This window comes from Falco naumanni, chromosome 3, assembly GCF_017639655.2.
Source record: "Falco naumanni isolate bFalNau1 chromosome 3, bFalNau1.pat, whole genome shotgun sequence".
Lineage (NCBI taxonomy): Eukaryota > Metazoa > Chordata > Aves > Falconiformes > Falconidae > Falco > Falco naumanni.
In genome coordinates this window covers 69,333,054-69,356,511 of record NC_054056.1, presented here as the reverse complement: position 1 = coordinate 69,356,511, position 23,458 = coordinate 69,333,054, and the positions used below count along the sequence as shown (strand labels likewise).

Below are 23,458 nucleotides of genomic sequence, written 5' to 3'. Positions count from 1 at the left end.
GATTTAACTCAGCACATGGTATGATAGTAGGTTTACTGTTCCCTGAAGCTGAAAATGCAGATAATCCATATATATCCATTTATATATATATCTATATATGCATTATTTATCTATCCATATGCATAAATTTATATATAAAATACAGATCTGTCTTCACACTGCCTCCAAAGGGGTTATTTTTTCCTGTCATCTTTAACTAGATCAACAGGATGGTTGATTCAGTGGGCTAAAAAGCACAACCATAAACACAAAGAAAGTATCAGGACTGTATGGCTAGGATGAAGGCAAGGATGGGACAAGCTCTAGTAGCCGCCATACAGGCTTAGATCTGCTTAAGTCAATCAGGAAATCACACCTGCACAAACCTGCTTTCTGTTCGTGACACATAAAAGCTTTTGTGTAAACAAGCTCAAGCTATTAATATTTAGACTGTTTAATCTTAAATCCTGAAGGTACTTTGTAGTTTAAAATTTAAAGAATGGAAAAATACTCAATTTAAAACAATTTCTGGGAATGTAAATTGCATGATTGATTGTACCAATCTGAAACCTAGCAATTAATGAGTGTTGTAATAGAGCTAGATAATAATAAAAAATTTAATTCAGTCCTAGTGGGATATCAATTTCTGAAGTGTCTTGGTGAAAATATATGGGGCCATTCACTGCAAAATAAGTGTTTTTAAGCAATAACTGTTAAAACACAGGGCATTTCATGAAAATTAATTACTGGAGGTTGGTGACATTCCCTACATTTGCTTTGGTCTGTGAATGCAAACTAGTATTTAATTTCCCGCAAATAAATGCCCAGTGTCAAAGTGGCTGTTGCTACAGCACCCTTTAAGATGTGCAAGGGTAGAAAAATTAAATAAAATTTTAAAAGGGAAACAGATTCAGGTTTCAGTAAGCACCAGACTAATAGGTGATGTGAAGCTTGCACCTGAACCATTCAAACAGGATTTTTTGAGAAAATTCAGTTACCACATTTTTTAATTCTTTGTACATAGAGACTTTAAAGAGAAAGTTTTCTGAAAAATCTGTTCAGTGTGCTAAGCCATTTTTGCAACAGTTGAAAATAACAATCTAGGCAATTTTGCATTCCTAAAAACTCCATTGATTTTTATGAAAACTGGCCAGTCAGTGCTATTACAATCAGATTACCAGTAATGTTCTTATTGTATTTCAATTATTTTAAGTGTGGAATACAGCAACTTTCCTGTTAAAAATGAATTACTGTTCAAGGGAGTTCAAGACACGAATATGCTGCCATATCTGTACTGTTGTAAAATTTGTATTCACAACTAGAGGAAACTAAGTAACATGACTGTACTTAAAAAGCTAACTAGAAAAATATACTCACAGATTAATATCTTAGGACATTATTGGCAAATCCAATACAGGTATATTGGATTTGTAATGTACTCATTAGGAGCATAATAATTGCAGGGAAATTACTTTAGAATCTGGAACGATTCTTTATTTGTAGGATCGCGGGTCATGTCCAAGTTATTAAGGTGTTCCTCTTGTCCGCTGACATAGTTTCTAGCTACTGTATGCAGCTGTTTTAAAAAGCTGATTCTGTTTGGCCTTTAAAAATTAAATACAAGTAACCGTGTGTCAAATCCATTTGCAGAAAACATTTATTTCAGGATGTTTTGAACAAGGTTCCAGCTAACATATTGGCAAAAAGTTCCTTACAGTAGTGGTCAAATGCTCAAACAGATGCCCAGAGAGGATCTGGAGATACTTGAAACTCGGTTCAACGAGGCCTTGAGCAATCTGACTTGACTTTGAAGTTGGCCCATCTTGAAGCAGGGGGTTAGACCAATGACTTCCAGAAGTCCTTGCCAATCTAAATGACTTCATGACTCACATATAGCATCTGAGTCTCCAAAAGCTTTTGATGTAGATGGTAGGTCCTAGTTGCCTTTTAAACACATTGGACTCGTTTTCATTGTGCCAGTCTCCTGGTGTGGCTGTGAAGGTGGCATTATCAGTTTCTAGCAATTACCTGTGTGCTAGCAGGGAATTTCCAGCACACAAGTTTCTGCAAGGAGAAGATAAATTCATTTTCTCATGCAGTAGCAAGGCTTGGTGACATAATTTAGTGTTCTTGGAATGCATTAGCTTTCTATTTGTGCTACCTGAAGAAGCGACCCTTCAACCAAGGATATGAAAAGTATGGGTATGTTGGGTTACTGCCATTTTTCGGTTCTGTTCATTTAATGCATATGAGAGTTGGGATACTGGACTGTCTCTTAGTGTTTCTGTATCATACTTAAATAAAAACAGCACAGCAATCTGCTTTACAGTTAGTTCAAATTAGTAAAGTTTAACTTCAAACTTTTCTGAGTTTTACTTCGTCAGATGGGAAAGCTTGTCAAAAGGCTCAAATTGTTCCAATTTATAGATGGGTTTGTTGTTGTAGCTCTGATTAGAACTGAAAATCCTTGTTCTTGTTGCTTTACTAAATTGATTTATCTCTAATTCCAGATTGGTTGCAGGACAAATTGGTTTATATCTAGTTGCATCTAAGTTTGCTAATAGACAAACAAATTTCATCATTTGTTTATTTCCACTGAAATCCCGGAAACTAGGCGTTTATTACTGAGGCCATAAGGTGGCACTTAGAAAAATACATGGAAAGAGATTATGTATGGGAATCATAATAGGAACATTGCCATGTGATGCTGTCAGACTGTGAGGACAACGTGTAGCTAACAAATTACTCTTCCTTAATACAAAAGATAAGTTTCTAGGGTCATTGTCTAGCGAGTAGGAAGAAGAAACGCTCCAGCTTTATGGCCTTCCCCAGCTCTGCCTTCATCTTGCTGTGCGACTGTGTGTATCCTCTTCAGATTTGAAAAATTACATTAATGATACATGTCTTTCTCAAATACAAATACTGTGGTGTATTTAATCAGGTATGGATTTTCAATTTCACTGTTTGGACCTACAAAGAAACTTCTGTTCCCTTTTCAAGCTGTAATCAATGAGTACCCAAATCGTGCAGCCCTGCATAGCTGCGCCCTCGAAATGTGGTGGAGGGACAGGGTGGTGATTCTGTAGGATCCATCACTGGACAGACAGCTTCATACAACAAGGAGTGTGGATGAGCTGGTAATTACAGTCAGTTTGCTGCAGGGGAGGCTGAGGCCAGCCGTTCATGGTAGGGTCTGTGCTCACCCTTTAAAAAGTGAAGGGATAGTTTCTTCCAATTACAGGTAAGTACAAATGTGATGTAGTTCTCTTTCAGCAAAGGTGTCTGTGCTACTTTTGATACTCGCATGAATTCACAGCACCTTTTTGAAATAGTTTCCCTGCAAAATGAGAACAACTGCAGAAAAAAAGACCTAAAAATTGAAAAAAATCCAAATTACATACAAAAGGGATGAGCGAGATATTTTCCCTTTTGCATTTTTGATTTCTGTTAATAGCCACATAGTGAAGCAGTAAGTTGGTTATTTACCTGGTTGGTTGCACAGGCTAGGTGAAGGTTGAGCAGTACGGTGATTAGTGAAGAACATGGATGGATGGCGCCTATCAGAGTAGGCTGCTGAAGCGCACCATGGTACTGTGGTGCACGAGTCCAGTGTTACCTATCCGGTCCATGGCACTGCTGCATTTGAGGCTCTGGCCCTGCTCAGTCGTGTGGCCACCAGGCATGGCAGCCTGGCTCCCACGGCTCCCAGATGCAGCTGCTGGGAAATCCCTTTGCCAAAAACCTGGTGAGTCCCAAGCTCTGTCAGATGATTCAAAAAACTTGGTCAGTCTCAAAAAATCTCTCTGCTCCAATTTTCTGAGAGAAATACAGTGCTGATAATTGCTTTTGGGGCATTGTAAAAAATATAGGCTGGGTTTTCTACAAATTGAGATTATTTTAAGTTTCAGTAAAATGTGACACTTGAAATTTAAAACCAGAAGAAAAACTGGAGAAAGTGAAGCAAAGATCTGGATGTATTTTTGAGATACCAAAACAAAGCACCCTTTTTTTTTTTTTCTTTTTGGTTTTTTTTTTGTTTGTTTTAATTTCCGGAAATAAAACCTTTTTGCCTTGATGAAATTGATGAAATTTTAATAGTATTTTTCCATGACACGGAAAAAAAGTTTTCCTGACTGTATTAGCTTAGTCAATGCTGACTTGCGTAATAGCATCTTAACAACTGTGAAATAACCATCCTCTTTAGCTATACATTTTGCATTTGGAAAGCTTATTCCTGAGCTATAAATAGGATGAAAATACACAGTGAGCTTTTGGAAGCACTAGAGAGCCATATTTTTGGCCAATTCAAATCAATGTACCTCTGCAGGGTTTATGCCAACTGAGCACTGAGTCAAACTTCTGCCTAGTCATATTGACTTAATTTTTTAAGACTCATCTACATAATCAGTTTTCAGAATTTAAAATGGATGTCATTTTGGTGTACAGTCTTTAGTTTTCTAAAAGCAAGAAACTGCAAGATACCATCTTTAAAAAAGGAGTACTTCCAGTGCTTTGGTGGAGGATCCAGTCAAAGTGAAGATACATTACTGCATTATATTGATGTTGCTGAAATAAATACTTAAGTGATTGGTGATACAGATAAATACTTACTGAAAGGCCTGGTACTCCTAACCTCCTTTAAATTTTGATATTATTTAAAACTGTTTAGAAAGAACATTTCTACTGCAAAAATGTGTACTGTTTGTACAGAAATAAAGTTACAGAATGAATTTGATGGTTTTGTACATATGTTATTTGAGTATTTCCCTTTGACTTTTTACTTCAGAGTGAAGTCAAATGTCACTTGTAAGACGTTCAGCTACATACAGTCTTCTTACAAATAAAAAGCTGATTATGTGGTGAGATTGAATTGTCTATTTACCCTATTTTAGGGACTGATGTATGTGTTTTTATGTAGGAGGGCCGTTGACCTTAGTGAGTAAAGCTCCAGGGCATTCTGAAACAGCCAACATTTTGGTCTATTAATCCAGGTTAGATTGATTCATTATTTTAGGCCTGTACTTTGTACTCTTGTGTTAAGCTTACTTCATTTTAATACTGCATTATCCTGAACATGAGCTGTGGGTATGAAATAAGATTAGCTGACTCAAAAATGAGAGTAGATTAAAAAAAATGGAATAGTGTTCCGTAATAATAAATTGTGCCTACTGCTGTACTCTTGAGATGAGGCAACTTAGCTGTAGAAGTGCAAATAGACTAAAAATAATGATTCTCTTATCCTTTAATGAAGAGAGGTTTTTCTTTGCATTTCTCTGAAGGGAGGGACATGTCCATGTGTATGAGTGCTGGGGAAGCGGATTGTGCCTAATTTTGTTTTATGGCAATGTTATAAAAATTAAGGCTTCGACAGAGATCAGAGTCCTTGTAGAGAGCGCCCTTGTAGGTAGCACCCTTGCAGGAAGATCTTCAGGCTTTTTGAATCATCAGAGAAGCTGTGTGAACATGTACTTTCAAAATATAACCTATGGGATCAAACTATGTTAGCTTTAATTGTTTCTAGGTTGAGACTCTCAGCTTCCGCCATGGAAGCACCAAAAGTGGTTTTAAATATTACGATTTTCACAACAAATGTTAGTTTTCAAATTCCACATGCTGTTGTAGAACTGTTGCCTTTCCTTTTCATTATTCCAGTCATGTATAGTTACGATGGCTTATCTTAAAATAACACTGATGTAAAGCACCCAGTGCATTTCACAGTCATCATGTATGTAGCTGTATTAGTGGAACGAAGGATGGAGACAAGGTCAAAAAGCTAGGTTTTTCTTCCTTTTCAAATCAATGAGGGTTTAAAATTTTACTTCATTAAAAATCTATCGCCGCCTTCCAAGTGTCTTGGAGTAATCAAACTTTTATGTTGAGTTTGAACACTTTGAATGTAATTTTACTGTCTGTGTGCAAAAGTGAAGCACAGAGAAGTGCTCTTTCAGGTGCAGCAAAATCCTTCCTTTTTACTTGTGAGTGCTGGATATAGTCCTGACTCATGCTAATCCGTGAACCCATTACTTTAGGGAGGGCAGCGTCTGTGAATTCAGGGCATTTCCAGTCACTTTAAAGCTTCAAGATGGAGCATTCATCACAAGATGGTGCCCATGCACCATATACTTTATGCCTTATGAAAAGGGTTAGAAATTATCCCTGGTACTTGCAAGTGGCTTTTTTCTGCTCTTTGCAATCTTGCTGTTTTCCTCCAGATCCCAGTAACTGATGGAAAATACTTCCACATATGAAAAAGTCGGGACAGAATTTAGCCTTCACTGGCAAGGAAATAAAGTGTTGAAGGCTGGTGTGAGCAGAAGGTGAAGGGCTTTTGTTGTTACTTATTAATGCTCTTCTCTTTTAGAAAGCAGGTGATGAAGTGGACGTAATACTGTTGGGCAACAAGTGTGATAAGGAGTCAGAACGTGCAGTTCCAAAACAGAAAGGAGAAAAGGTATCACTGCTACTTTATTTGGGTTCTCCTCAGTATCTTAGTATGCAACTGTGACCTGTTACACTGAAAGTGGTAAAAAGCTCCTGAAATCCAAAAATTCTATTAGGAGTTGCTCCAGAAGAACACCTGTGGAGTTCTGGGGTGTTTGGTGTTGTTTTTTTTTTTTTAATATATGAGCAGAAATATATTAAGTTACTCCTAGCTGATTTGTTTAGAATATTGATTTTTATTTCAAAGGTTAAAATGTACTTTAAATGTTTTAGGTGTTACAATAGTAATTGTATATTTTGAATTAAAAATAAAAATATTTTAGGGTCTGCATTCTCAGAGTGCTGTTGTAATGTGGAATACTAAAATGCATAATACATTTTGCATAATTTTTCTGGTATCACCCATCTGATTTTTTTGCTACAAGCTTGACAATAAAGAACAATTCTAGCAGCCTGTGTATAGTCATCTGCATCGTCCAGGAATAGCCTTAAGTAATACTTGGCAGATATGTTTAGGGAATATCCAGCTTCCGTGGTCTAACTGTGTGTGTGTCATAAAGCTGAGACTGCAGGAGAATTTATACCTGCTGACCATGTGTAGGGGAAGAGCAGGTGTTAAGTGGGGAGTGCTGTTTTAAAGGTGATGGCAAATTACTGTCACTGAGAACTAATGAGGAAATCCAGGACCCATGCTATGGCAGAAGAAATGGTGATACTGGCTAAATGTGGCAGGAGAGCATGTCCTATATACCAGTAAATTTTGCAACTGCAGACTGTATGCATCTGTTGTCTGGAACTTGGAATGAGCCCTTCTGGCGTGCTTTCAGGCATGGTAAGTCAGGCAGGACATACTGTGTTTGAAGTAACAAACACTGATAATTTCTTGTCAAGTATATATCACACATTAGGGAAGTTTGAAAAGTAGCGTCACCTTTTCAAGAGCATTACAAATAGGAACTTTTGAAAGTTCGTTGTTTGTATGCGAGACACAAGCAGTAAGGTTGCTGAAAAATACATGTATACTCTCAAAGAATGCAGTCAGAAATCTAGTCACTGGATGCATGTGCACAAGAGGGCAGTAGCAGGGTTTTGCGTATGGTATTAACCGTGACATTTTCTGACTCCTGTGTACTTAACCATACAATCAGTTTCTCTTAATGTAGTGTTTTTTTCAGAAACAAATCGTTACCTCCTCACCAATAGGTCTCCTTTCTAGATTTGTCTCGTGTTTTGAGGCAAGGCAACTCTTCAGTTATACTATTTCTTCCTTTAGTGTGATTTACAAATGCTAAAGAGCCTGACTGAACCAGATGGAGAAAGATTCCATTAGCAGAGAGAGAGACTAGTTGTCCTCTCGCTCCAAAGAAGAAAACGCCCTTATTAAGAGGGGAAAATAGTTTGATACTAACTCTACCACATAATAATTCATACTTAAATATTTTGTATTACCCTATGAGTATGAGCTGTAAGTATTGTTCTGTTCAGAGTCTTACAGGGAAGAACGCTAGATTCCTTGGGAATCTTACCGTCTATGTTGGCATGAGACCTGTCATAACTGAATGGCCATCATGCCACTTCATAGACTAATTTAATGCTGAGAAATGTTTTTTTTTCTTTTGTAATTGTATAATTTTGACCACTCAAAAATTGAAACTTATTTTAACACACTGAAGTATTTTTTTGTATTAATAGCTTTTTATTCGTTTTGACAAACGTTTGAACTCAACCTTCTTGGTCTCCTCCATCCTTCCCGCCCCCCCCCCCCCCCCCCCCCCCCCCCCCCCGCCCCAACATTACCTTTTTCTCCAAAAAAATGAATAAAAATATTGAAGGTTATATGACTTGGTAGAATGTGGCCATTTTTCTCCTTTCAGATCTTTATAACAGAAAAAGCCAAGTAAAATACTCTTTCTGGTTTGTTTTTTTTTTTGCTTTTGCTTGTCTTCATGTGTCTGACTTCAAAGCTGATTTTACAGGTACAATACAAATGAAAAAACCCCACCATTCTTCACAGTTCTAGGAGTATTTCAGACACATCTTTCTGGTTCAGCACTAAGAAATCATAGCAGCACTTTGCTAGGAAGTGGTATATTTTAAGTTAAAAGAAATGAACAATTGTAATTACATTTTACCTTGGAAGAGATACTGGCGTTACTTATTTTGTTATTGTAAGAGCTTATTTCACTCAAGATGTCTAAACTGTTGTCAAGGATAACATAAAATAACATTTCCCAGCAGCATAATTCCCATAGGTTTGTAAATGTATTTAGGTATTTTATTTATGCATCTATTCAAGATGCTTCCAAAGGCAACAAAAATTAGTTCTTTGAATGTGCCTTTCCAGTTTCTTTAGAAGAGGGAGTAGCCAAAGCTGTCTTCATACTTCCAACTGCTTTAACACTGAACTGTTGGGGTTCTTTTCCATCTCTTTAGAGGACTTGCTTGCCACAGTACTTAGCAGTATGCAAGGTGAATTCAAATAATACATGCATTTATCTTCTCTGACCAATATTGTGCACACACAGAGAATATGGGAGTGCATTGATAGGTGTAGTAGGCAATATAGTAACATGATACAGAGAGGAGGCTGAAGTACTCAAGTTCTTTTTATTTTATTTTATTTTTATTTTGCATTGGTCTTCACAGATGGAGCTTGCTCCCAGACCTCTGCATGTAATGTTACGGTTCAGGAAGGAGCGGGTCAGTCAGCAGTGGGGAAGCACTGGATTAGGAACTGCTTAGGAAAGTTGGGTGCATCCACAGACACGATGAAGTTCACCCACTTGTGCTGAAAGAGCTGGTCAGGGTGAGTGGGGCCACTGTCAGTGAACTCTGAAAAATCATGGTGGTTGGGAGAGGTCCCTGTTGACAAGAAAGATGCCAGCATGAGACCTATCTTTAAAAAAGGCAAGGAAGAGGGTTCAGGGAACTGTCAGGGGACAGGTTCAGTCAGCCTTTCTTTAGTCAGTGGAAGGATCATGGAGCATATTGTCATAAAATCCTTTTCCAAGGAAGTAAAGGACACAAAGATGATCTGGAATGGTCAGCGGATGACAAATTGTGCCTTACCACCCTGGTTGCCTTCTATTGATGCCAGGAAACGACTGTGTGAACAAGGGAATAGCAGTGGTTATGACATATCTTGAATTTAATAAGGCTTTTGTCACCCTCCCATGGCATCCTCACTTGGAAGCTGGGAAGTGTGGCCTGGACAGGTGGACCATTAGGTGGACTGAAAATCAGCTGCACTACCAGAGGCAACGGGCAGCAGTTGAAGGCTGTGTGTCTAGTTGGTAATTATGGGCAGAGTACATTGGGTGTCTAGAGGGGCTCACATTCAACATACATCAGTGATCTGGCTGACGATACAAGGAGATTTGCATGTGATGTGAGGTTGAAGGGTGTGACTGGCACACCAAATAGGAGAAAACCAGTTCTGTGGGACCTTGATAAACTTGAGAACTGAGCCAATAGAAACATCATGAAATGCATTAAGAAGTGCAGAGATTTACACCTGGAATGGAATAATCCCAGGCATGAGTCAGTGCCCTGCTGCAGAGGATTTGGTGGGTTACAGTGAACACCAGCTTGAATATAAGGCAATGGTGTTCTCTCATTGCTTAAAAGCATGCTGGGCTGCATTGGGATGATAATGGATGCTGGTGAGATCTGGTGAGATTAGCCCCCCCCCCCCCCCTATTTAATGCTGGCAAGGCCACTTGGAATATTATGTCCAGCTTCGGCTCCCCCGTTTGAAGAAGAGTGTTGAGAAACTGCAGAGGGTCAAGCAGACAGCTAGCTACAAAGATGATTGGGGTCTAGTACCTGTAATCCACGAGGAGAACTGAGGGAGCTGGGTAAAGAGGTGGCTAAGGAGCAGTTACTGGTCCACAGCAATTGAAGTGTAGTTAGAGGGGTGACAGAAATAGAGACAGGCAATAAACCCAGGGGCAGTCCTGCTTGGGAGGTTCAGGCTGGAAATAAGGAGAACCAGCTGCACTAGAAGGGTGATGTAGCCATGGAAGGGGTCCTGTAAAAGTTAGGAGATTCTCCATCGCTAGTGGATTTCAAGACTTAGGTAGGCAAAGCCATGGCTGCCCCCATAGCATATGGGTAGTAGTCCCATTTCAAGTGGGGTTATTTTTCCAAATGATATCTGTGATTCCATGATTAAAACGATTTGTATTCATCAGAGTTTGTACATAAGTAGCATCTAGGAATCTGGTACATGACACAAGAAAGAAAAAAGGAATGTTTAATAGTAGATTCTGTGTACTTTAAAAGCTGCAAACTAGTCTTCTCCACTTTATTAGCCCAGTATTTTTTATTGTTTGTATTTTTCTTTATGAATCATTATGCATCATTGTTTTGCATTGACATCTGCTAATAGTCAGATGATCTTAACTTTCTGTAACAAGTTGCTGCAGTACCAAAACCAGTTTGTAGCAGTCAGCTGGAGTTTTAAAATTCCTTATGAAGCAGTCTGTCTTAAGAAAGAGTCCAAACCTCATCTTTATATTCAAAATTACATTTTCTTACAGCATTTTGGAAAAGAAACGATTTTGCTTACTTTTTTTCTACCTTTAATATAATCTTTTATTATATTTTGACTAAAACTTGGAAGTTCAGGGCTTGCACCTTCATGCCTGATTTTGGAATTTTTGTAAAGCATTGATTTGTTACTTCTAGAACTCATTGAAAGCAAACATAATTACCAATATAGGCTTTTTATCCTGATGGAGAGCCTTCCAAATAAACCATTGCCTGGGATTGCCTTCTCCAGATGTGTCCGAGAAGGGATCCATTGCAGAGGGAGTAAATACTTTACCACTATGTTTTTCTGGGAGATGTTATTCCCACCTTGGCCCCCTCCCTTGGGAGGCAATGATGCAACTGTTTTTCTTTTTTTCCATGTATTCAACTCTATACTTTAGAAAATGATCAGGACCTTAAAAAGCTTTGAATACGTTGGGTTTTTTTCCTCTCATACCTATGTATCTGTAAGAGAAATACATTGGAGATGAGAGAGCATGAGTAAGTTAAATAAAATCAACCAATGTAAAGACTGCCCTTTTCTTCAAAGTATTTTCTCTCTTCTTTTACCATAATACATTTTTGCATACATATCTGTTCTTTGCTTGCCTTTTATCTCTGTGCTTCACTCTCTCTGGTCAAAAGGATGATCTCTTCTTTTATATTTCATCACGCCTCTTTTACCAGTGTTCTTGCCAAATTTTTTTTCTATACTTTTCTACAGGCACTCCATTAGTTTCCTCTAAATAATTGCCTAGGAGAGAGTTCATTTTCCAAATAAATCAAAATATGGGAACAGACTCATTAGAGTTTATTCTTATTTACAAGTAAAGATAGGTTAAAAAAGCTGTTTTCAAAATGCAAAGGTTTAAGGTGAATTTTGTTTAAGAGTTACCTGAATTTTATTAATGAGGATGAAAATAGAGCACTTTACTGAGCTGACATTTACTTAATCTGTGCTTATGTAGCATGTTAGAAGCTGTGAGAACACCTCCATATCTCCTACCATTAGTATTAGGAAGCATTTCTTTCCCTGAAGTTCATCCCGTTGTCTATGCTTTTTTTTTTTCAGCTTGCTTGGGAGCATGGAATACCCTTTTTTGAAACCAGTGCTAAAGATAATGTGAACATTGAGGATGCATTCTCAGTCTTGACTAAAGAAATACTGGAAAAGGTAGGCTGCTTTTCTGAGTAGAAAGAAAATGGGACATTTTTCTTGACGGATTGGGTAAACAAAATTGTAAATACAGAAGTTTTTTAGCAAAGCACATCCAATGATGTTTTTGCATTATGGGGTTAATATTTTGGGGGGGATCCTGTAGCTGTAGACATACAGAGAAGAAATGTGGGGGAGAAGAATTTTGGGAGAACAGCAGAAGAAAGGAGCAGGTAAAATACGGTTCAGAGAGAAGGTGAAAATTCAGGAAAACCGCATTTGTGGCTTTCCTTCCCATGCTTTCCTTCAAGGGAGAAGTCACAGCTCTATAGTTCCACTTCTGTGCCAGGAAGGTCCCTTTTCCCTGTAGGTTTCTGCAGAGTATGCACACTGTGAAGGTACGAGTGGAGCGGACCTTTTATGTTCAGCTATCAAATGTTTTATCCAAAGTTCATAGCTGTTTGTTTGGATGATTTACGCTAGTGCTTTTGAAGTTATTAGGACCTAAAGATTTGAGTTAATTAGGGGTAGAATCAATACTGTAGCTGCCAGATCAGCATCTCTAAGTACCTCGAGTGTGTTGGCTTAAAGGTCCTTACTCTTCACAGTTGCAATACTTTTGTAGGACTGAATTATTGTTCATTAGCTCTAAAAATGTTTTGCATCGCAATTTATTTTTAGACAGTAGAATATTATTTTAGACATTAATGGATGTTCTTCATGCAATGCATTATCATTGCCATTCATCACCAATATTAGTTATACAAAACTAACCTTCCATTCCGAATACTCTTGAAGTTATAATAAAGATAAATGAGCAAAATTACTGACGGAGTCACATGTTGCAGTGTTTAGATTAAGTAGCCATAGGGGATGGTCAGAATAATAGCTCAGGGTTGGACTGGTTCTACATCAAGGTCCTGTCATATTCTACAATAACACAAGCTGTAGTTGGTTATTTTGGGGGAGGGAAAAAAAAGATGAAAAATAAACTCTTATGATCCCTTTAGCATGAAAACGAAGCTCAGCAACTCAACAGTCAAACAGCATTTAGAACAGGGGGAGAGTGGCAGGTCCTTGAATAGTTGGCAAAAAGTCTCAAATAAGGTAACTCTGATTTTCTTGTAAATAAAAGAGACATTGTCTGCTGTAAATAGAGAATATATGTGTTAGTATGAAGCATGAAAACTACAAAACAGTAGCTGTGATCGTAACTGATACAAAGACATATACATGTGAAGCAAGCATTTCTGCACAGTGCATTTGGTTAAGATCCGAGAGAATTCTCTGCAGCATGCAGAAATGCTGTTTGGATATTTCTCACATTAAGATTGCCTGCACTTACTTTACTTTAACGGGAACTGTAGTATTCCTACTCATCTTCATGAAAATTCATGGGTTTTGTAGTGTGGACATGCAAACAAATTCAGACCATGTTGAAAATGTGATACTGCTGCATGGTTTTAATTAGAACTGCTTGAGAATACAGTTGTATGCTCTGTGTGACTGTATGTGTGTGTGGAAAATATTTCCATAAGCATTCATCAAGTTTGTCTCTAGTAACATTTCACCTTATCTAGAAATGTTTGCAGTTCCTCATGGGGCATCACATACCATTACTTTGGTGTGTAATTTGCCATTTTTAGTGAAATGCATTTGTTGATTTAAACAAGGACTCCTTTAGCCCAATTGGTTTTGCCACTGGCTGGATAAGAAAGAGTTCACAGTAAAAAAAATAAATCTACCTTTACAGTTTCATCATGGTTTTCAGGTTCGACAAAATAATTTGCTTGTTCACAAAACTGTGAAATCTGAATGTAGTACTTGAATTTTAACTTCCTCTAACTGATGAAATTTTGGAGAAGGGAAAATGCAGTGGGAAGTGTGACTAGTAGCTCTGAAAAATGACATGATAGATGCCAGTTTGAGATCGCTTCAGTCGTACATCCATTCTGTAGTGGTAAAATATGTACCTGCTGATTGTAAAAAGGAGATACAGCTCTGTGCAGTGTTTTGGCCCAAGACAGCTGTGGCTGAGGATGCAGGATATTGGGCTTTCCTTACTTCTGCAATAGGACCACCTGTCCCAGACTGATGAGATGCTTCAGTGGAAGCATGTCATTGCTTTACCAGTCCCACAGAGGAAACTCATTTTAAGGAACGACCTAGAAAAGTCTGTTTTGGCCATGCTTTTGGGAAGTATGTGGAGGTCATTCAGAAGTAAGATAGATAGGCAGGGCAGGCTGGCAGGCAGCAGGCTGTTTTCAGATGCATTGCAGTAGGCTGTATTAATCTGAGGAAATCTAGGATTTTTTATATACATTCTAGTTTACTATCTACTACAGGCATTTCTTTATTAACTTAACTGAAAACACTCCTGTAGCTGGAGAAGATCAGTGCCTGGAGTTACAGAGCTCATACAGCAGTAATGAGCTTCTTGATGCTCTTGAAACAAGTTGTGGTCCAGTGGAGTATTGGAGGAAAAAACACATTAACATGTGCTGGACATTAAAAAAAAAAAAAGGCAAGTTTGTATTGTTATCATTTTGTGCTGCATTTTCCTATCTCTTCTTTGTGCTTTTACTTGTAGTGGGCTTAAGGGAGAGAGAAGAATTCTGTGTCCCAGTGATTCAGATAACTACAGTGCTGCTTGACCTTTCAGATATTTCATATCAGGCATCCTATGCTGTGTCTCAGTTGTACAGCTCTAGTTTACATGGGTAGTCTCATTAAAACAGTCAGATGTTATTTGACAGCTTACATTGGTAACAGCTAAGGAGTCACCATGGTTTTGAGAACTCAGAATTTTCAAACTAATCACTTAACAATAACTGACTTGATTGTATTCGAAAGGCTGCAGTAGAAATTAGTGTTATTGACACAGCTTATTCCAGAGGTTTGCTTAGACATAACAACAAGATTTTATTTATTCACAATTCTTAGAAGTGTCAGATATGCCTAAACCTGTTCATTAATAGATGGCAGCTGTTCCTTAACAATGTTTCTGGTTGCCAGTGAACTACTTGTACTTGTCAGTTAGTCCTCAAAAAACAACCAAACCCCCCAAAATACTATCCAGAATGCAGTTAGTGTGTGCACTTTTGTGTTGTTTGGTTTCATAGCTGATAAGCAGTACTCTTCTCAAGTAGCTTTTTAAAAAAATACTGCAAGCCTTTGTATTTCTATCTTTATGGGTGTGGTGGTTGGTATTTTTTCTAAACTAGGAGCAGGAGGAGGGAAACTGTATCAAAAAAGAAAAAAAACAGAAGTTTTTGCCCTTTTCTGAAGGCTGCTATAACACTAGCTGAACTTAGGTTCTGCCTGCCCCCAAAGAGTGATTGACTACTGAGGTTATTTTGATATAATATTAAATAAACATATATATGCTGAGCAGAGAACAGTCAAAATCCATTTAAGACTGTGCTGTTGTGAGTAACATTTACTGTTTAACAGCTGGAAGTCATTTGAGTTGAATTTTGTCCTTCATTCATCTCTATACCTTCCTTTTCTATGGCAACAAGATTTTTGAGATTACTCTGTGTCCCCCGTTTCTTTGCTCCTGAAGTGCCTTTGGAACTTGCTAGATGATTTTAAACAAATTTGACAGGTCAAACTAAAAGATAATTAAGCTCCCAAGGGGTTTCCTGAATATAAGGTGCTGGGCGGAGGGAAAGATTCACTGCAAGACCCTAATCTACAGGAAATCGGATTTCATTATTGCCAAGGTTCATGGAATTGTTAAGTTTGTCCAAAAGATCCCTGTGTCTCCCACAGTGCACATTTAGTGTTTCTATATTATCCTCAGTCATGCATGGAGCCCCAGGCTTTATTTGCCCTTTATTTATCTTTTACTGACCACAGAATACTAATTTCTTTGTGAGGTTTTTCATAATGCTCGTAATGCTGTTTTTTAGATCTGGTTTAGATTTTTATCTTCATAACCTTAGCAACATCAGGCAGTGTATTCAGCATTGCACACATGGGAACCAAAGTACAGAGATTAAAGCAAAGAGGATAAATGGTACCAACTCACTTGGTGCAATGTAGGGCATAATTTTGTTACATTATCTTGTTTAATTAAAAAAAAAAAAGAAGTCTGTTCTGGACATTGAATGAGCCAGATATTCTTCTGGAAACAGTAGCATATAATTAGGTCATGTAAATCAAAACTTAATCACAGTGTCTGAGTATAGGAGATGAGATTCATCTTGGTGTACAACCTTAGCCAGCAAAAATTTACATGGCTGGTCTGGTGTGGTTGTCTGGAATCACCTCTATTCAACGGAAAGACATGCATCTTTTTCAGATAATACTGTGTTCTGGAGATGCCTTTACCGATGACAGAGGACTCCATATCTCAGCCCATATTGTTTTGTATGATTAAAGTTAAATAAATTAAACTCCAGGAGACCAGAGGAATGTTACATGCTTGACTGACTTGACAGCATTTTTTTGCTTCCGCAAGATCTTGACTTTGAAGATGGATTGCTCTCTTAAATAGGGTTTTTGAGGTGCAACTGTATTAATCCTCACACAGACAATCTGTAAGGTTGAAGAACCTTAAGAGTAACAGCTCAGCTGTCTTCTCAGGTTTGTGAAATAACTAATTGCAGTACAACATTGTTACAGTCTACAGTGGTGCTAACAGAAGAGGGAGATAGAGACCCACACTTTGCCAGTGGGTTAGATGTTTCAGACATTGTGGAATGGCAGGATCTGGGGCAAGGACTTCATCCCCGTTTCTTGAGGAAGATGGTCTGCAGCAGTTAGATCCTGCTATGCTCAACCCCACATATCCTTTCCTGCTCCTGTCCCTGTTCCCCCAGTGATCGCTTTTCCTGCTAATACATCCCTAGCTCTTGCTTGATACTGCTTGTGCCCTGGCCTGCCCATTCCTGCTGCGAGAGGACTGTCTTGCGTTTTGAACAGGTAATTCGAATTACAGGACACAGGGAAGATACATGTCAAGAAAATGGCAGGACTGATCTTAATAACTGAGCTCTCTGTACTGGCAGTTCAGGCATAGAAGTCACAGGAACCTGACTGCATGAGGTTCTCTGCCATGCTTTGCCATTCTTTCTCAGCTATCACTGTTGAATAGAAACACAATTATTGTGGTGATTAAGTATGATCATTTTGTCATTAGAGAGACTAAAAATGCTCGATATTTAAAGAAGTTATGAATAATAGTAACTTCCAGCAAGCACTCTAGGTCTGACTTTGGGGATACTGAAATGGACTGAGTAAAGTCCTGTCCTTCTTCCAGATCCATAGTGGGCCACACCTCCACAATAAACCACTATCAAAATACCAAGAACTGGTGCTAGAGTAGGTGAATCCAAGTTGGTGTGGCACTGCTGATCTGAGCAGCAGTTTTTCAGCAAAGAATGGGCAGCTAATATTAATTAAGATTTATAAATTTACTCCGTTAGAAGCATTTCAAAGAGTTTCTCATATTTTTTTTTAATTATATTTCTCTTTGTATGCCAGCTTAGCTTGATTAAAACCTTTGGGATCTCGGCCATCTCATCACAATCCTTGTGTCTGGAAGTTAGCTATTTATTGCATGCCAGTGATACAAACTCTGCTTAAAGCTGGGGAGGAGAGACAGCCAGGAGGGGAGATAGCAGGAAGCTTAAAACTGGCTTGAACAGATCAGATGCCTGCCTGTTAGGTGGGACATGTTTGCTGTGCTATTTAACAGGAAAAACTAGTATTTGATAGCAGGAAGTTTCAACATCTTACTAAAATCACTGCAGGGTAGAGTGGCGTCTGTGGTGGTATTTTCAAAACCCCCCTTCAGCCAAGATGCCAAAGTGGAAGCTCAAGCTTCTTGGTACCAGTTTGGGTTTTCTCACCTTCAGCTGTTTGTTGGCTGGTTTGTCAGGGAGTGAGTTAGAACAGGGTGAGCTGAAATGTGAGCTGGCAGTGTTAGTGTTGCTCGTGGGGCCCTGAAGAAGGAATGCTGCCTGCCGTGTTCTCACAGGTGGGAGAGATTTACATACCTCGATGCTGTAATTTTGGGAGGGGAGGGTGCCCCACCTCTTGGTGGAAGGCTTGGCTGAATTTGAGCACTACGTGGGATTGCCCGGTAGTTGCTTCAGCAATTTATGTAGAACTTGCAGTATCTCTTCAGGTTATGAGTGATGCACTTTTTACATGTGTATATAGCACATTTGCTTAAATAAATCCCAGGCCCTTACTTGCTTGATGAAGATCTGGTATGGGATAGTCTTAGCAAACTGAAGTGATCCTTAAAGTCTTCAACTTTTAAAATGCTTTTAAAACAAACTATTACTTCTTCTTTATTTGTGGAGAAGTGGTTCTTGTCTTTCTGTCCTAGCTAGTTTGTTGCTGAACTACTATCAGATAATGATTTTACAGCTTTTATGAATTATTTCATTGTCAAATATGTTTCACCATTCTTAATCACTTATGGCAGGGGGGCCGGCGCGCGGATGCAGTGGCAGGCAGTCACCTGCGGCTGCTTGGTTTCCCCCCAACCCCCGGCGGGGGGGTCTGTAAATACCGGGGGCCGGATTGAGGACCCTGGGGGGCCGTATCCGGCCCGCGGGCCGTAGTTTGAGGACCCCTGACTTACAGTACTGAGGGTCCTTGCTAAGGACTCGTGAGCAGCTTACCACCCAAAAGTGGTAAAATTAAGTAGTAAAATAAGCATCTTCAGTGTTTAAGGAACATGCAAGTTTCTTCCCTTTCACTGAAAGCATGAAATTAGATATGGCCTGCAACACTTTCAAATTACCTGTTTCTTCTAAGTTGAGTGAGTGACACTTGAATTCTGAAATGGTTTAAACAGGGATTTTTCTAGAATTCTTACTACTTAAACTGAACTTTTCTTTTCTGAAGAAGCAGGGGTGAAACAAAACCTACTTAGTTTATGTCCACAATATTCAATGCTCGGTGTTATTTCTTGGTCTCAATAGAGTGAATTCAAATTTCTTATTGTACTGTAATCTTCCAAAGCTCTCCCTACCCCAACCCCCACCCCCTGGAATCCTATTTCTAAACCAGACTGGTATCTTGTTCCTTGAGATGACAAGGTTATGGTTGTGCACTTTTGATTCTGCCTTGCTCCCTCTTTTAAAAAGATCTTCATCCTTTACATTTAATATCTGTGCTTGAAGACTATCAAATACTGTCTCCACGTAGCACAGATCATAATGACTAATGCCTGCACTGAAGCACCTTACACAACTGTGTAAAAAATTAAAAAAAAATCAGAAGTTATGAAGCTGCATGTTGGAATTTGTGCGAACTCTCAAGGGTAATAAAAAAAAAATATGTCTGTTGGTACTTGTCACTCCAACAAAAAAAAAAGTGCACATGCTGTATTTCTTCATACATGATTTATATCTGACTAATGACAAGTAATTCCTAAAATCAGTCAGTCACAGTCTTCCAGTACCCTAGAGTCAGAACAATAAGTGTTAATAATTTTATTGATGACAGCTTCAGCATCCATTCTGAGGTTTAGACACTATGATACCTTTCCAGCCCTCTGCTCCTGCTTCTATCCGTCACTTCTGATCCCTTCCCAGGTGTTTCAGCTTCTCCCACAGCAGCATGCATTGTGGAAGCCTCCCTGGGACCCTGCAGCCCCAGGGAGGAGTGGATTCAGCCATTCTCTTTGTGGGGATGGCCCTGGCATAGAGCAGCCAGCACACTGGAAGAGCTGGAACCATGGCTACAGAAGGTAAAAGGAAAGAAATTACATGCATCTTCTCCAGAATTTTAGATACTGTTAAATATTCTTGGCCAAAGACTCATAAGGCTTATCATAACATGGGGGAACCTTTTGTTTTCCCCTTGTTTTGATTCAGCTGAGTAATTTCAGGTGAACCTTTCTGGGTCTAGTCAATGTTCAGCTACGCTTGTAGGTGTTAAGTTCTCAGCTCTGAATCATGATCAGCATCGTACTATGTGGTGCCTTTTTTTCTGCTGTGCTTTGATTTTCATTATTTCCAGCTTAGGTAGCTGTCCTCTCTGGAAGCTTCTCTTCATTGTTAGAAATGGTTGTGTATGGCTTTTGGGTTTGGGTTCAGAGAGGAATGTGGTGAATCCAGTGGTTGCACTTTCTTCTGTGTGTATCATTACATACTTGGTAAACCTGCCAAGAGGCAAGCAGGAGAATGGCAAGTAGAGAAGTTAGGACTTTTTTGTCTTCCTAGGTGTGTGACAATATTCTCTGTGTCTTTGTGCCTGAGTTCAGGGTTCAGCAATCATAGTTTTAAGAGTACAAGATTGCAACATGTACTGGTGCTGTATTGCACAATGGAGTTTGATTGTTTCTCTGGTCAGCATAATTATCTAGTTGAGTTTATTGCTGAAAGGAAGAGTCCTGGTCTTGCTGATTTATTATTTTTTTGATCTACTTTTGCAATCAGTACATAAATGTTCTACAAGGGTGAAGTGCTATTTTGATAGTTTATCTTGATAAAGACTGAGTTATTTCCATTTGGGGGTATTCCTGGTTTATTAAATAGAGGCAGGAAAATAGAGCATTTTAGTGAATTTGACAAAGCAAGTTAATGCTCTTTATAACAATTAATAGCCTGTGACTTTTCTTCATGGGTACTGATGTCCTGTGTTTCCCTGTTCCTTTCAACTGGATTTTTGCACCTCATGCTCAATACTTCAAAGATCAGTGTGCTTAATTGCAAATTAGTGAAAACCGGTGTAGTCAACAGAACTGGTACATCTAGAACAATTTGTGTGAGTAAAGAATTACAGGATCAGTTCATATAGTTTGTAGTGTCTGCTCAAAAGACACTTTCTATTGTCTGTCACCTTGAGAGTTAGGAGAGATGTTTGAAGCAGGTAAAGAATGTAAATATACCAAGCTGGGACTTGCATGGGCATCGGTCTCTATCTAATTTATTAGAAAAGTCGTGATCTTTTAATTAAATATTCAAAGGAAAAATATATCTAGTGACCCCACCAAATCTTTTATATATTAAAATATGTGAAAATTCAAACCTTTCAGGTGTTGTGTTCTAGTTATCTTAATTAAGTGTTTGCTTTTGTTTGTTTTACAGAAATCCTGTGTATTATATGACTTAGATGTTGTGGCTTTAAGTCAAAGTAAGAAGAGAACCTGCTGTGCATTCTGAAATATATTTTTCTTACTCCACTTTCTCTTCAGAAAATATTAACTATTCAAAGGAACATACAAGATATTAAAAGTGAGCCTGTAATCCCAAAACACAGTATTTAGGCATTCTTTGTATTTTACAGACTTTGTCGCCAAATGTTTTGATATGTTTATATTATATTTTCATATTTTCATTGTGAATTAAAAATAATTATTTGACTTTGGAATTATTAGTCGCATCACAGGATGACTGCATTTTCATACAAATGTTTGCAGAAATAAAATCTAAGTGTACTGATTTTCTTTATTAAAAAAAATTACCTTGACTTTTTTTTTTTCTGTATTATTTATACCAGATTTCTAATGTAGTGAACGTTGACATCATCACACAGGCAGCCTTCTGATATATGAAATCATTTATGCGATCCCCCAGATTACATCTCTTTAAGTAGCTGATATTTACTGCAGTCCCGTAAGATAACTGTCTGGGAATTTTTGCCTTTGTTTCTTTTATATCAATTCCGGAAATGTGTTACTTTAATACCCTTGAACAGGGAGGCTGCAAAGGTGAAGGCTGAGAGAAAAGAGTAAGCCATATACAAGATCAGTATGTTGCTGATCATTCCTTAGAAGGCAGAAAACATGGAACAACAGAATGCATCAAGTAATACTTACCGTGGTAATGTAAACTTTTATCATTCTATAAAATAATTCGCGCAGGTGTTAGCAGCATACCTGCATTTTCAAGTGTCCCTTTTGTTGTAAAGGATCACGATATTCAAAGGGTATGCAGTGCTTGTTTGATATTGTGAGATATTTATGTTATTTTCTTAAAGTATAAATACATCAGATACCTGGTTCTGCTCATTTAGATCTGTTATGTAGCGGTATGCAATATCTTTAATGTCAGTGGAGGATATCAAATTTAGTTTAAATTTAAATGAGGGCAGAATCAGGATGCCAGTTTCTTTAAGCAAAAGCAAAGAGAACACAAACCTGCAGGATGCGCACAAAGCAAACACAAGTTGCGAAATCTGAAGAATTGTGGTTATTCTATTGTCTTTTTTTTTTTTTTCCCCTGGGAGATGTGGTTCTTGCTCATTATTAAATTTGATTGGTTTATTACCATTTGCGAATGAATAATTTGGCTGTGCAAAATTGTGTTGTGAGCTATCCCAGCACATCCAGAATGACTAACTCCACTGTTCTGGAATGTCACTACCCTCCTGAAATATGTCTGCTGCTTTCTGGGGGGCTGTTCACAGATTGTCATAATACCACATTATTATTAAATTTGGTATGGAGACAGTGAGCTCAACTGGAAAATGCTTTCTGAAGCACAGGGGGCCTAATGTACCTGATCATAGTGCCAGGTTAATGTGCCACTAGGCCACTGAGTGTGCTCGCAGAAGGGGTGCGAAAGGATGGCAGAGACTATGTATTTATGGTACTCATCATGGCCAGTCACTTAAGCTAGTGTTTAGAGCAAAATCTGAAAACAAGGAACAAAGGGTAATCCCTGCATCAGCTACAACCATAGCAGTGGAAGAAACCAGTGCAGTGCTGGAAGAGAGCAGTCTAGGTCCTCATCTTGTCTCAGCCTCAAATCAGCTGTCCCTGCTGTACTGCAGGAAGATGTTTAGAGAGTGCAGCGATGGACATTTTACAGTCTCTCTTGAGTCGTCCTTACTTAACTGGTTTGGCAAGCAGGAAGTTATCCTTATACCTAACCTAACTGGTACACATGGAAGGCAGGTTCTTCCTTTCCTCCTGCCTGTCCTCGCTCTTCTCTTCAGGCCAGAGAACTCCCGTCCCTTCTACCTTCCCTTGCAATGTCAGTTTTCCAGAATCTTTGCCATTTTTTTCTCTCTCCTCTTGCTATTTTTGGGTTGGTTCTCGGCTATCCTGGCGTGTAGACCTGAAAACTGAACAGACTGTTCCGGTTTAAATAATAACAGCAGGACAGATGAAAACTATTTTTTCATTATCTTATTTATGATACTCCTAGTTATGCATTTCAGCATCGGTGTCAGGCAAGATAGCCTAGCACTGCTCGTGATTCATAATCTCTTTTCTGCAGAACTGCTTTTTTATCCTGGTACATACTTGTGCAGTTGATTATTCCGTTGTATGTGTAGAACCTCCTGTTCCTCCTTACTTGGTGGCATTTCACTTTCTCCAATCTGCCAAGATCCTTCTGAATCTTAATGCTGTGCTTCAGCATAGTTGGAGCCTTT

The 23,458-nt window shown here is 38.6% G+C and overlaps 1 protein-coding gene across 5 annotated transcripts in view; it reads left to right on the top strand.

Annotated features, from left to right (window-relative positions):
* LOC121085515 (ras-related protein Rab-10-like) overlaps positions 1-21,534 on the top strand; it is a 31,159-nt gene extending 9,625 nt beyond the window's left edge. For 2 of the 5 annotated variants that reach the window (XM_040588243.1, XM_040588247.1), the window contains 3 exons: positions 6,341-6,430; positions 12,026-12,127; positions 14,493-14,636. In XM_040588243.1, coding sequence (XP_040444177.1) covers positions 6,341-6,430; positions 12,026-12,127; positions 14,493-14,621 — 321 coding nt within the window. In that variant the 3' untranslated portion in view covers positions 14,622-14,636. Of the gene's footprint in view, positions 1-6,340; positions 6,431-12,025; positions 12,128-13,119; positions 13,217-14,492; positions 14,641-21,165 lie in introns of those variants that run through there. The other 3 variants (XM_040588245.1, XM_040588244.1, XM_040588246.1) reach the window with 3 other exon arrangements.
* Positions 21,535-23,458: the final 1,924 nt, after the last annotated feature.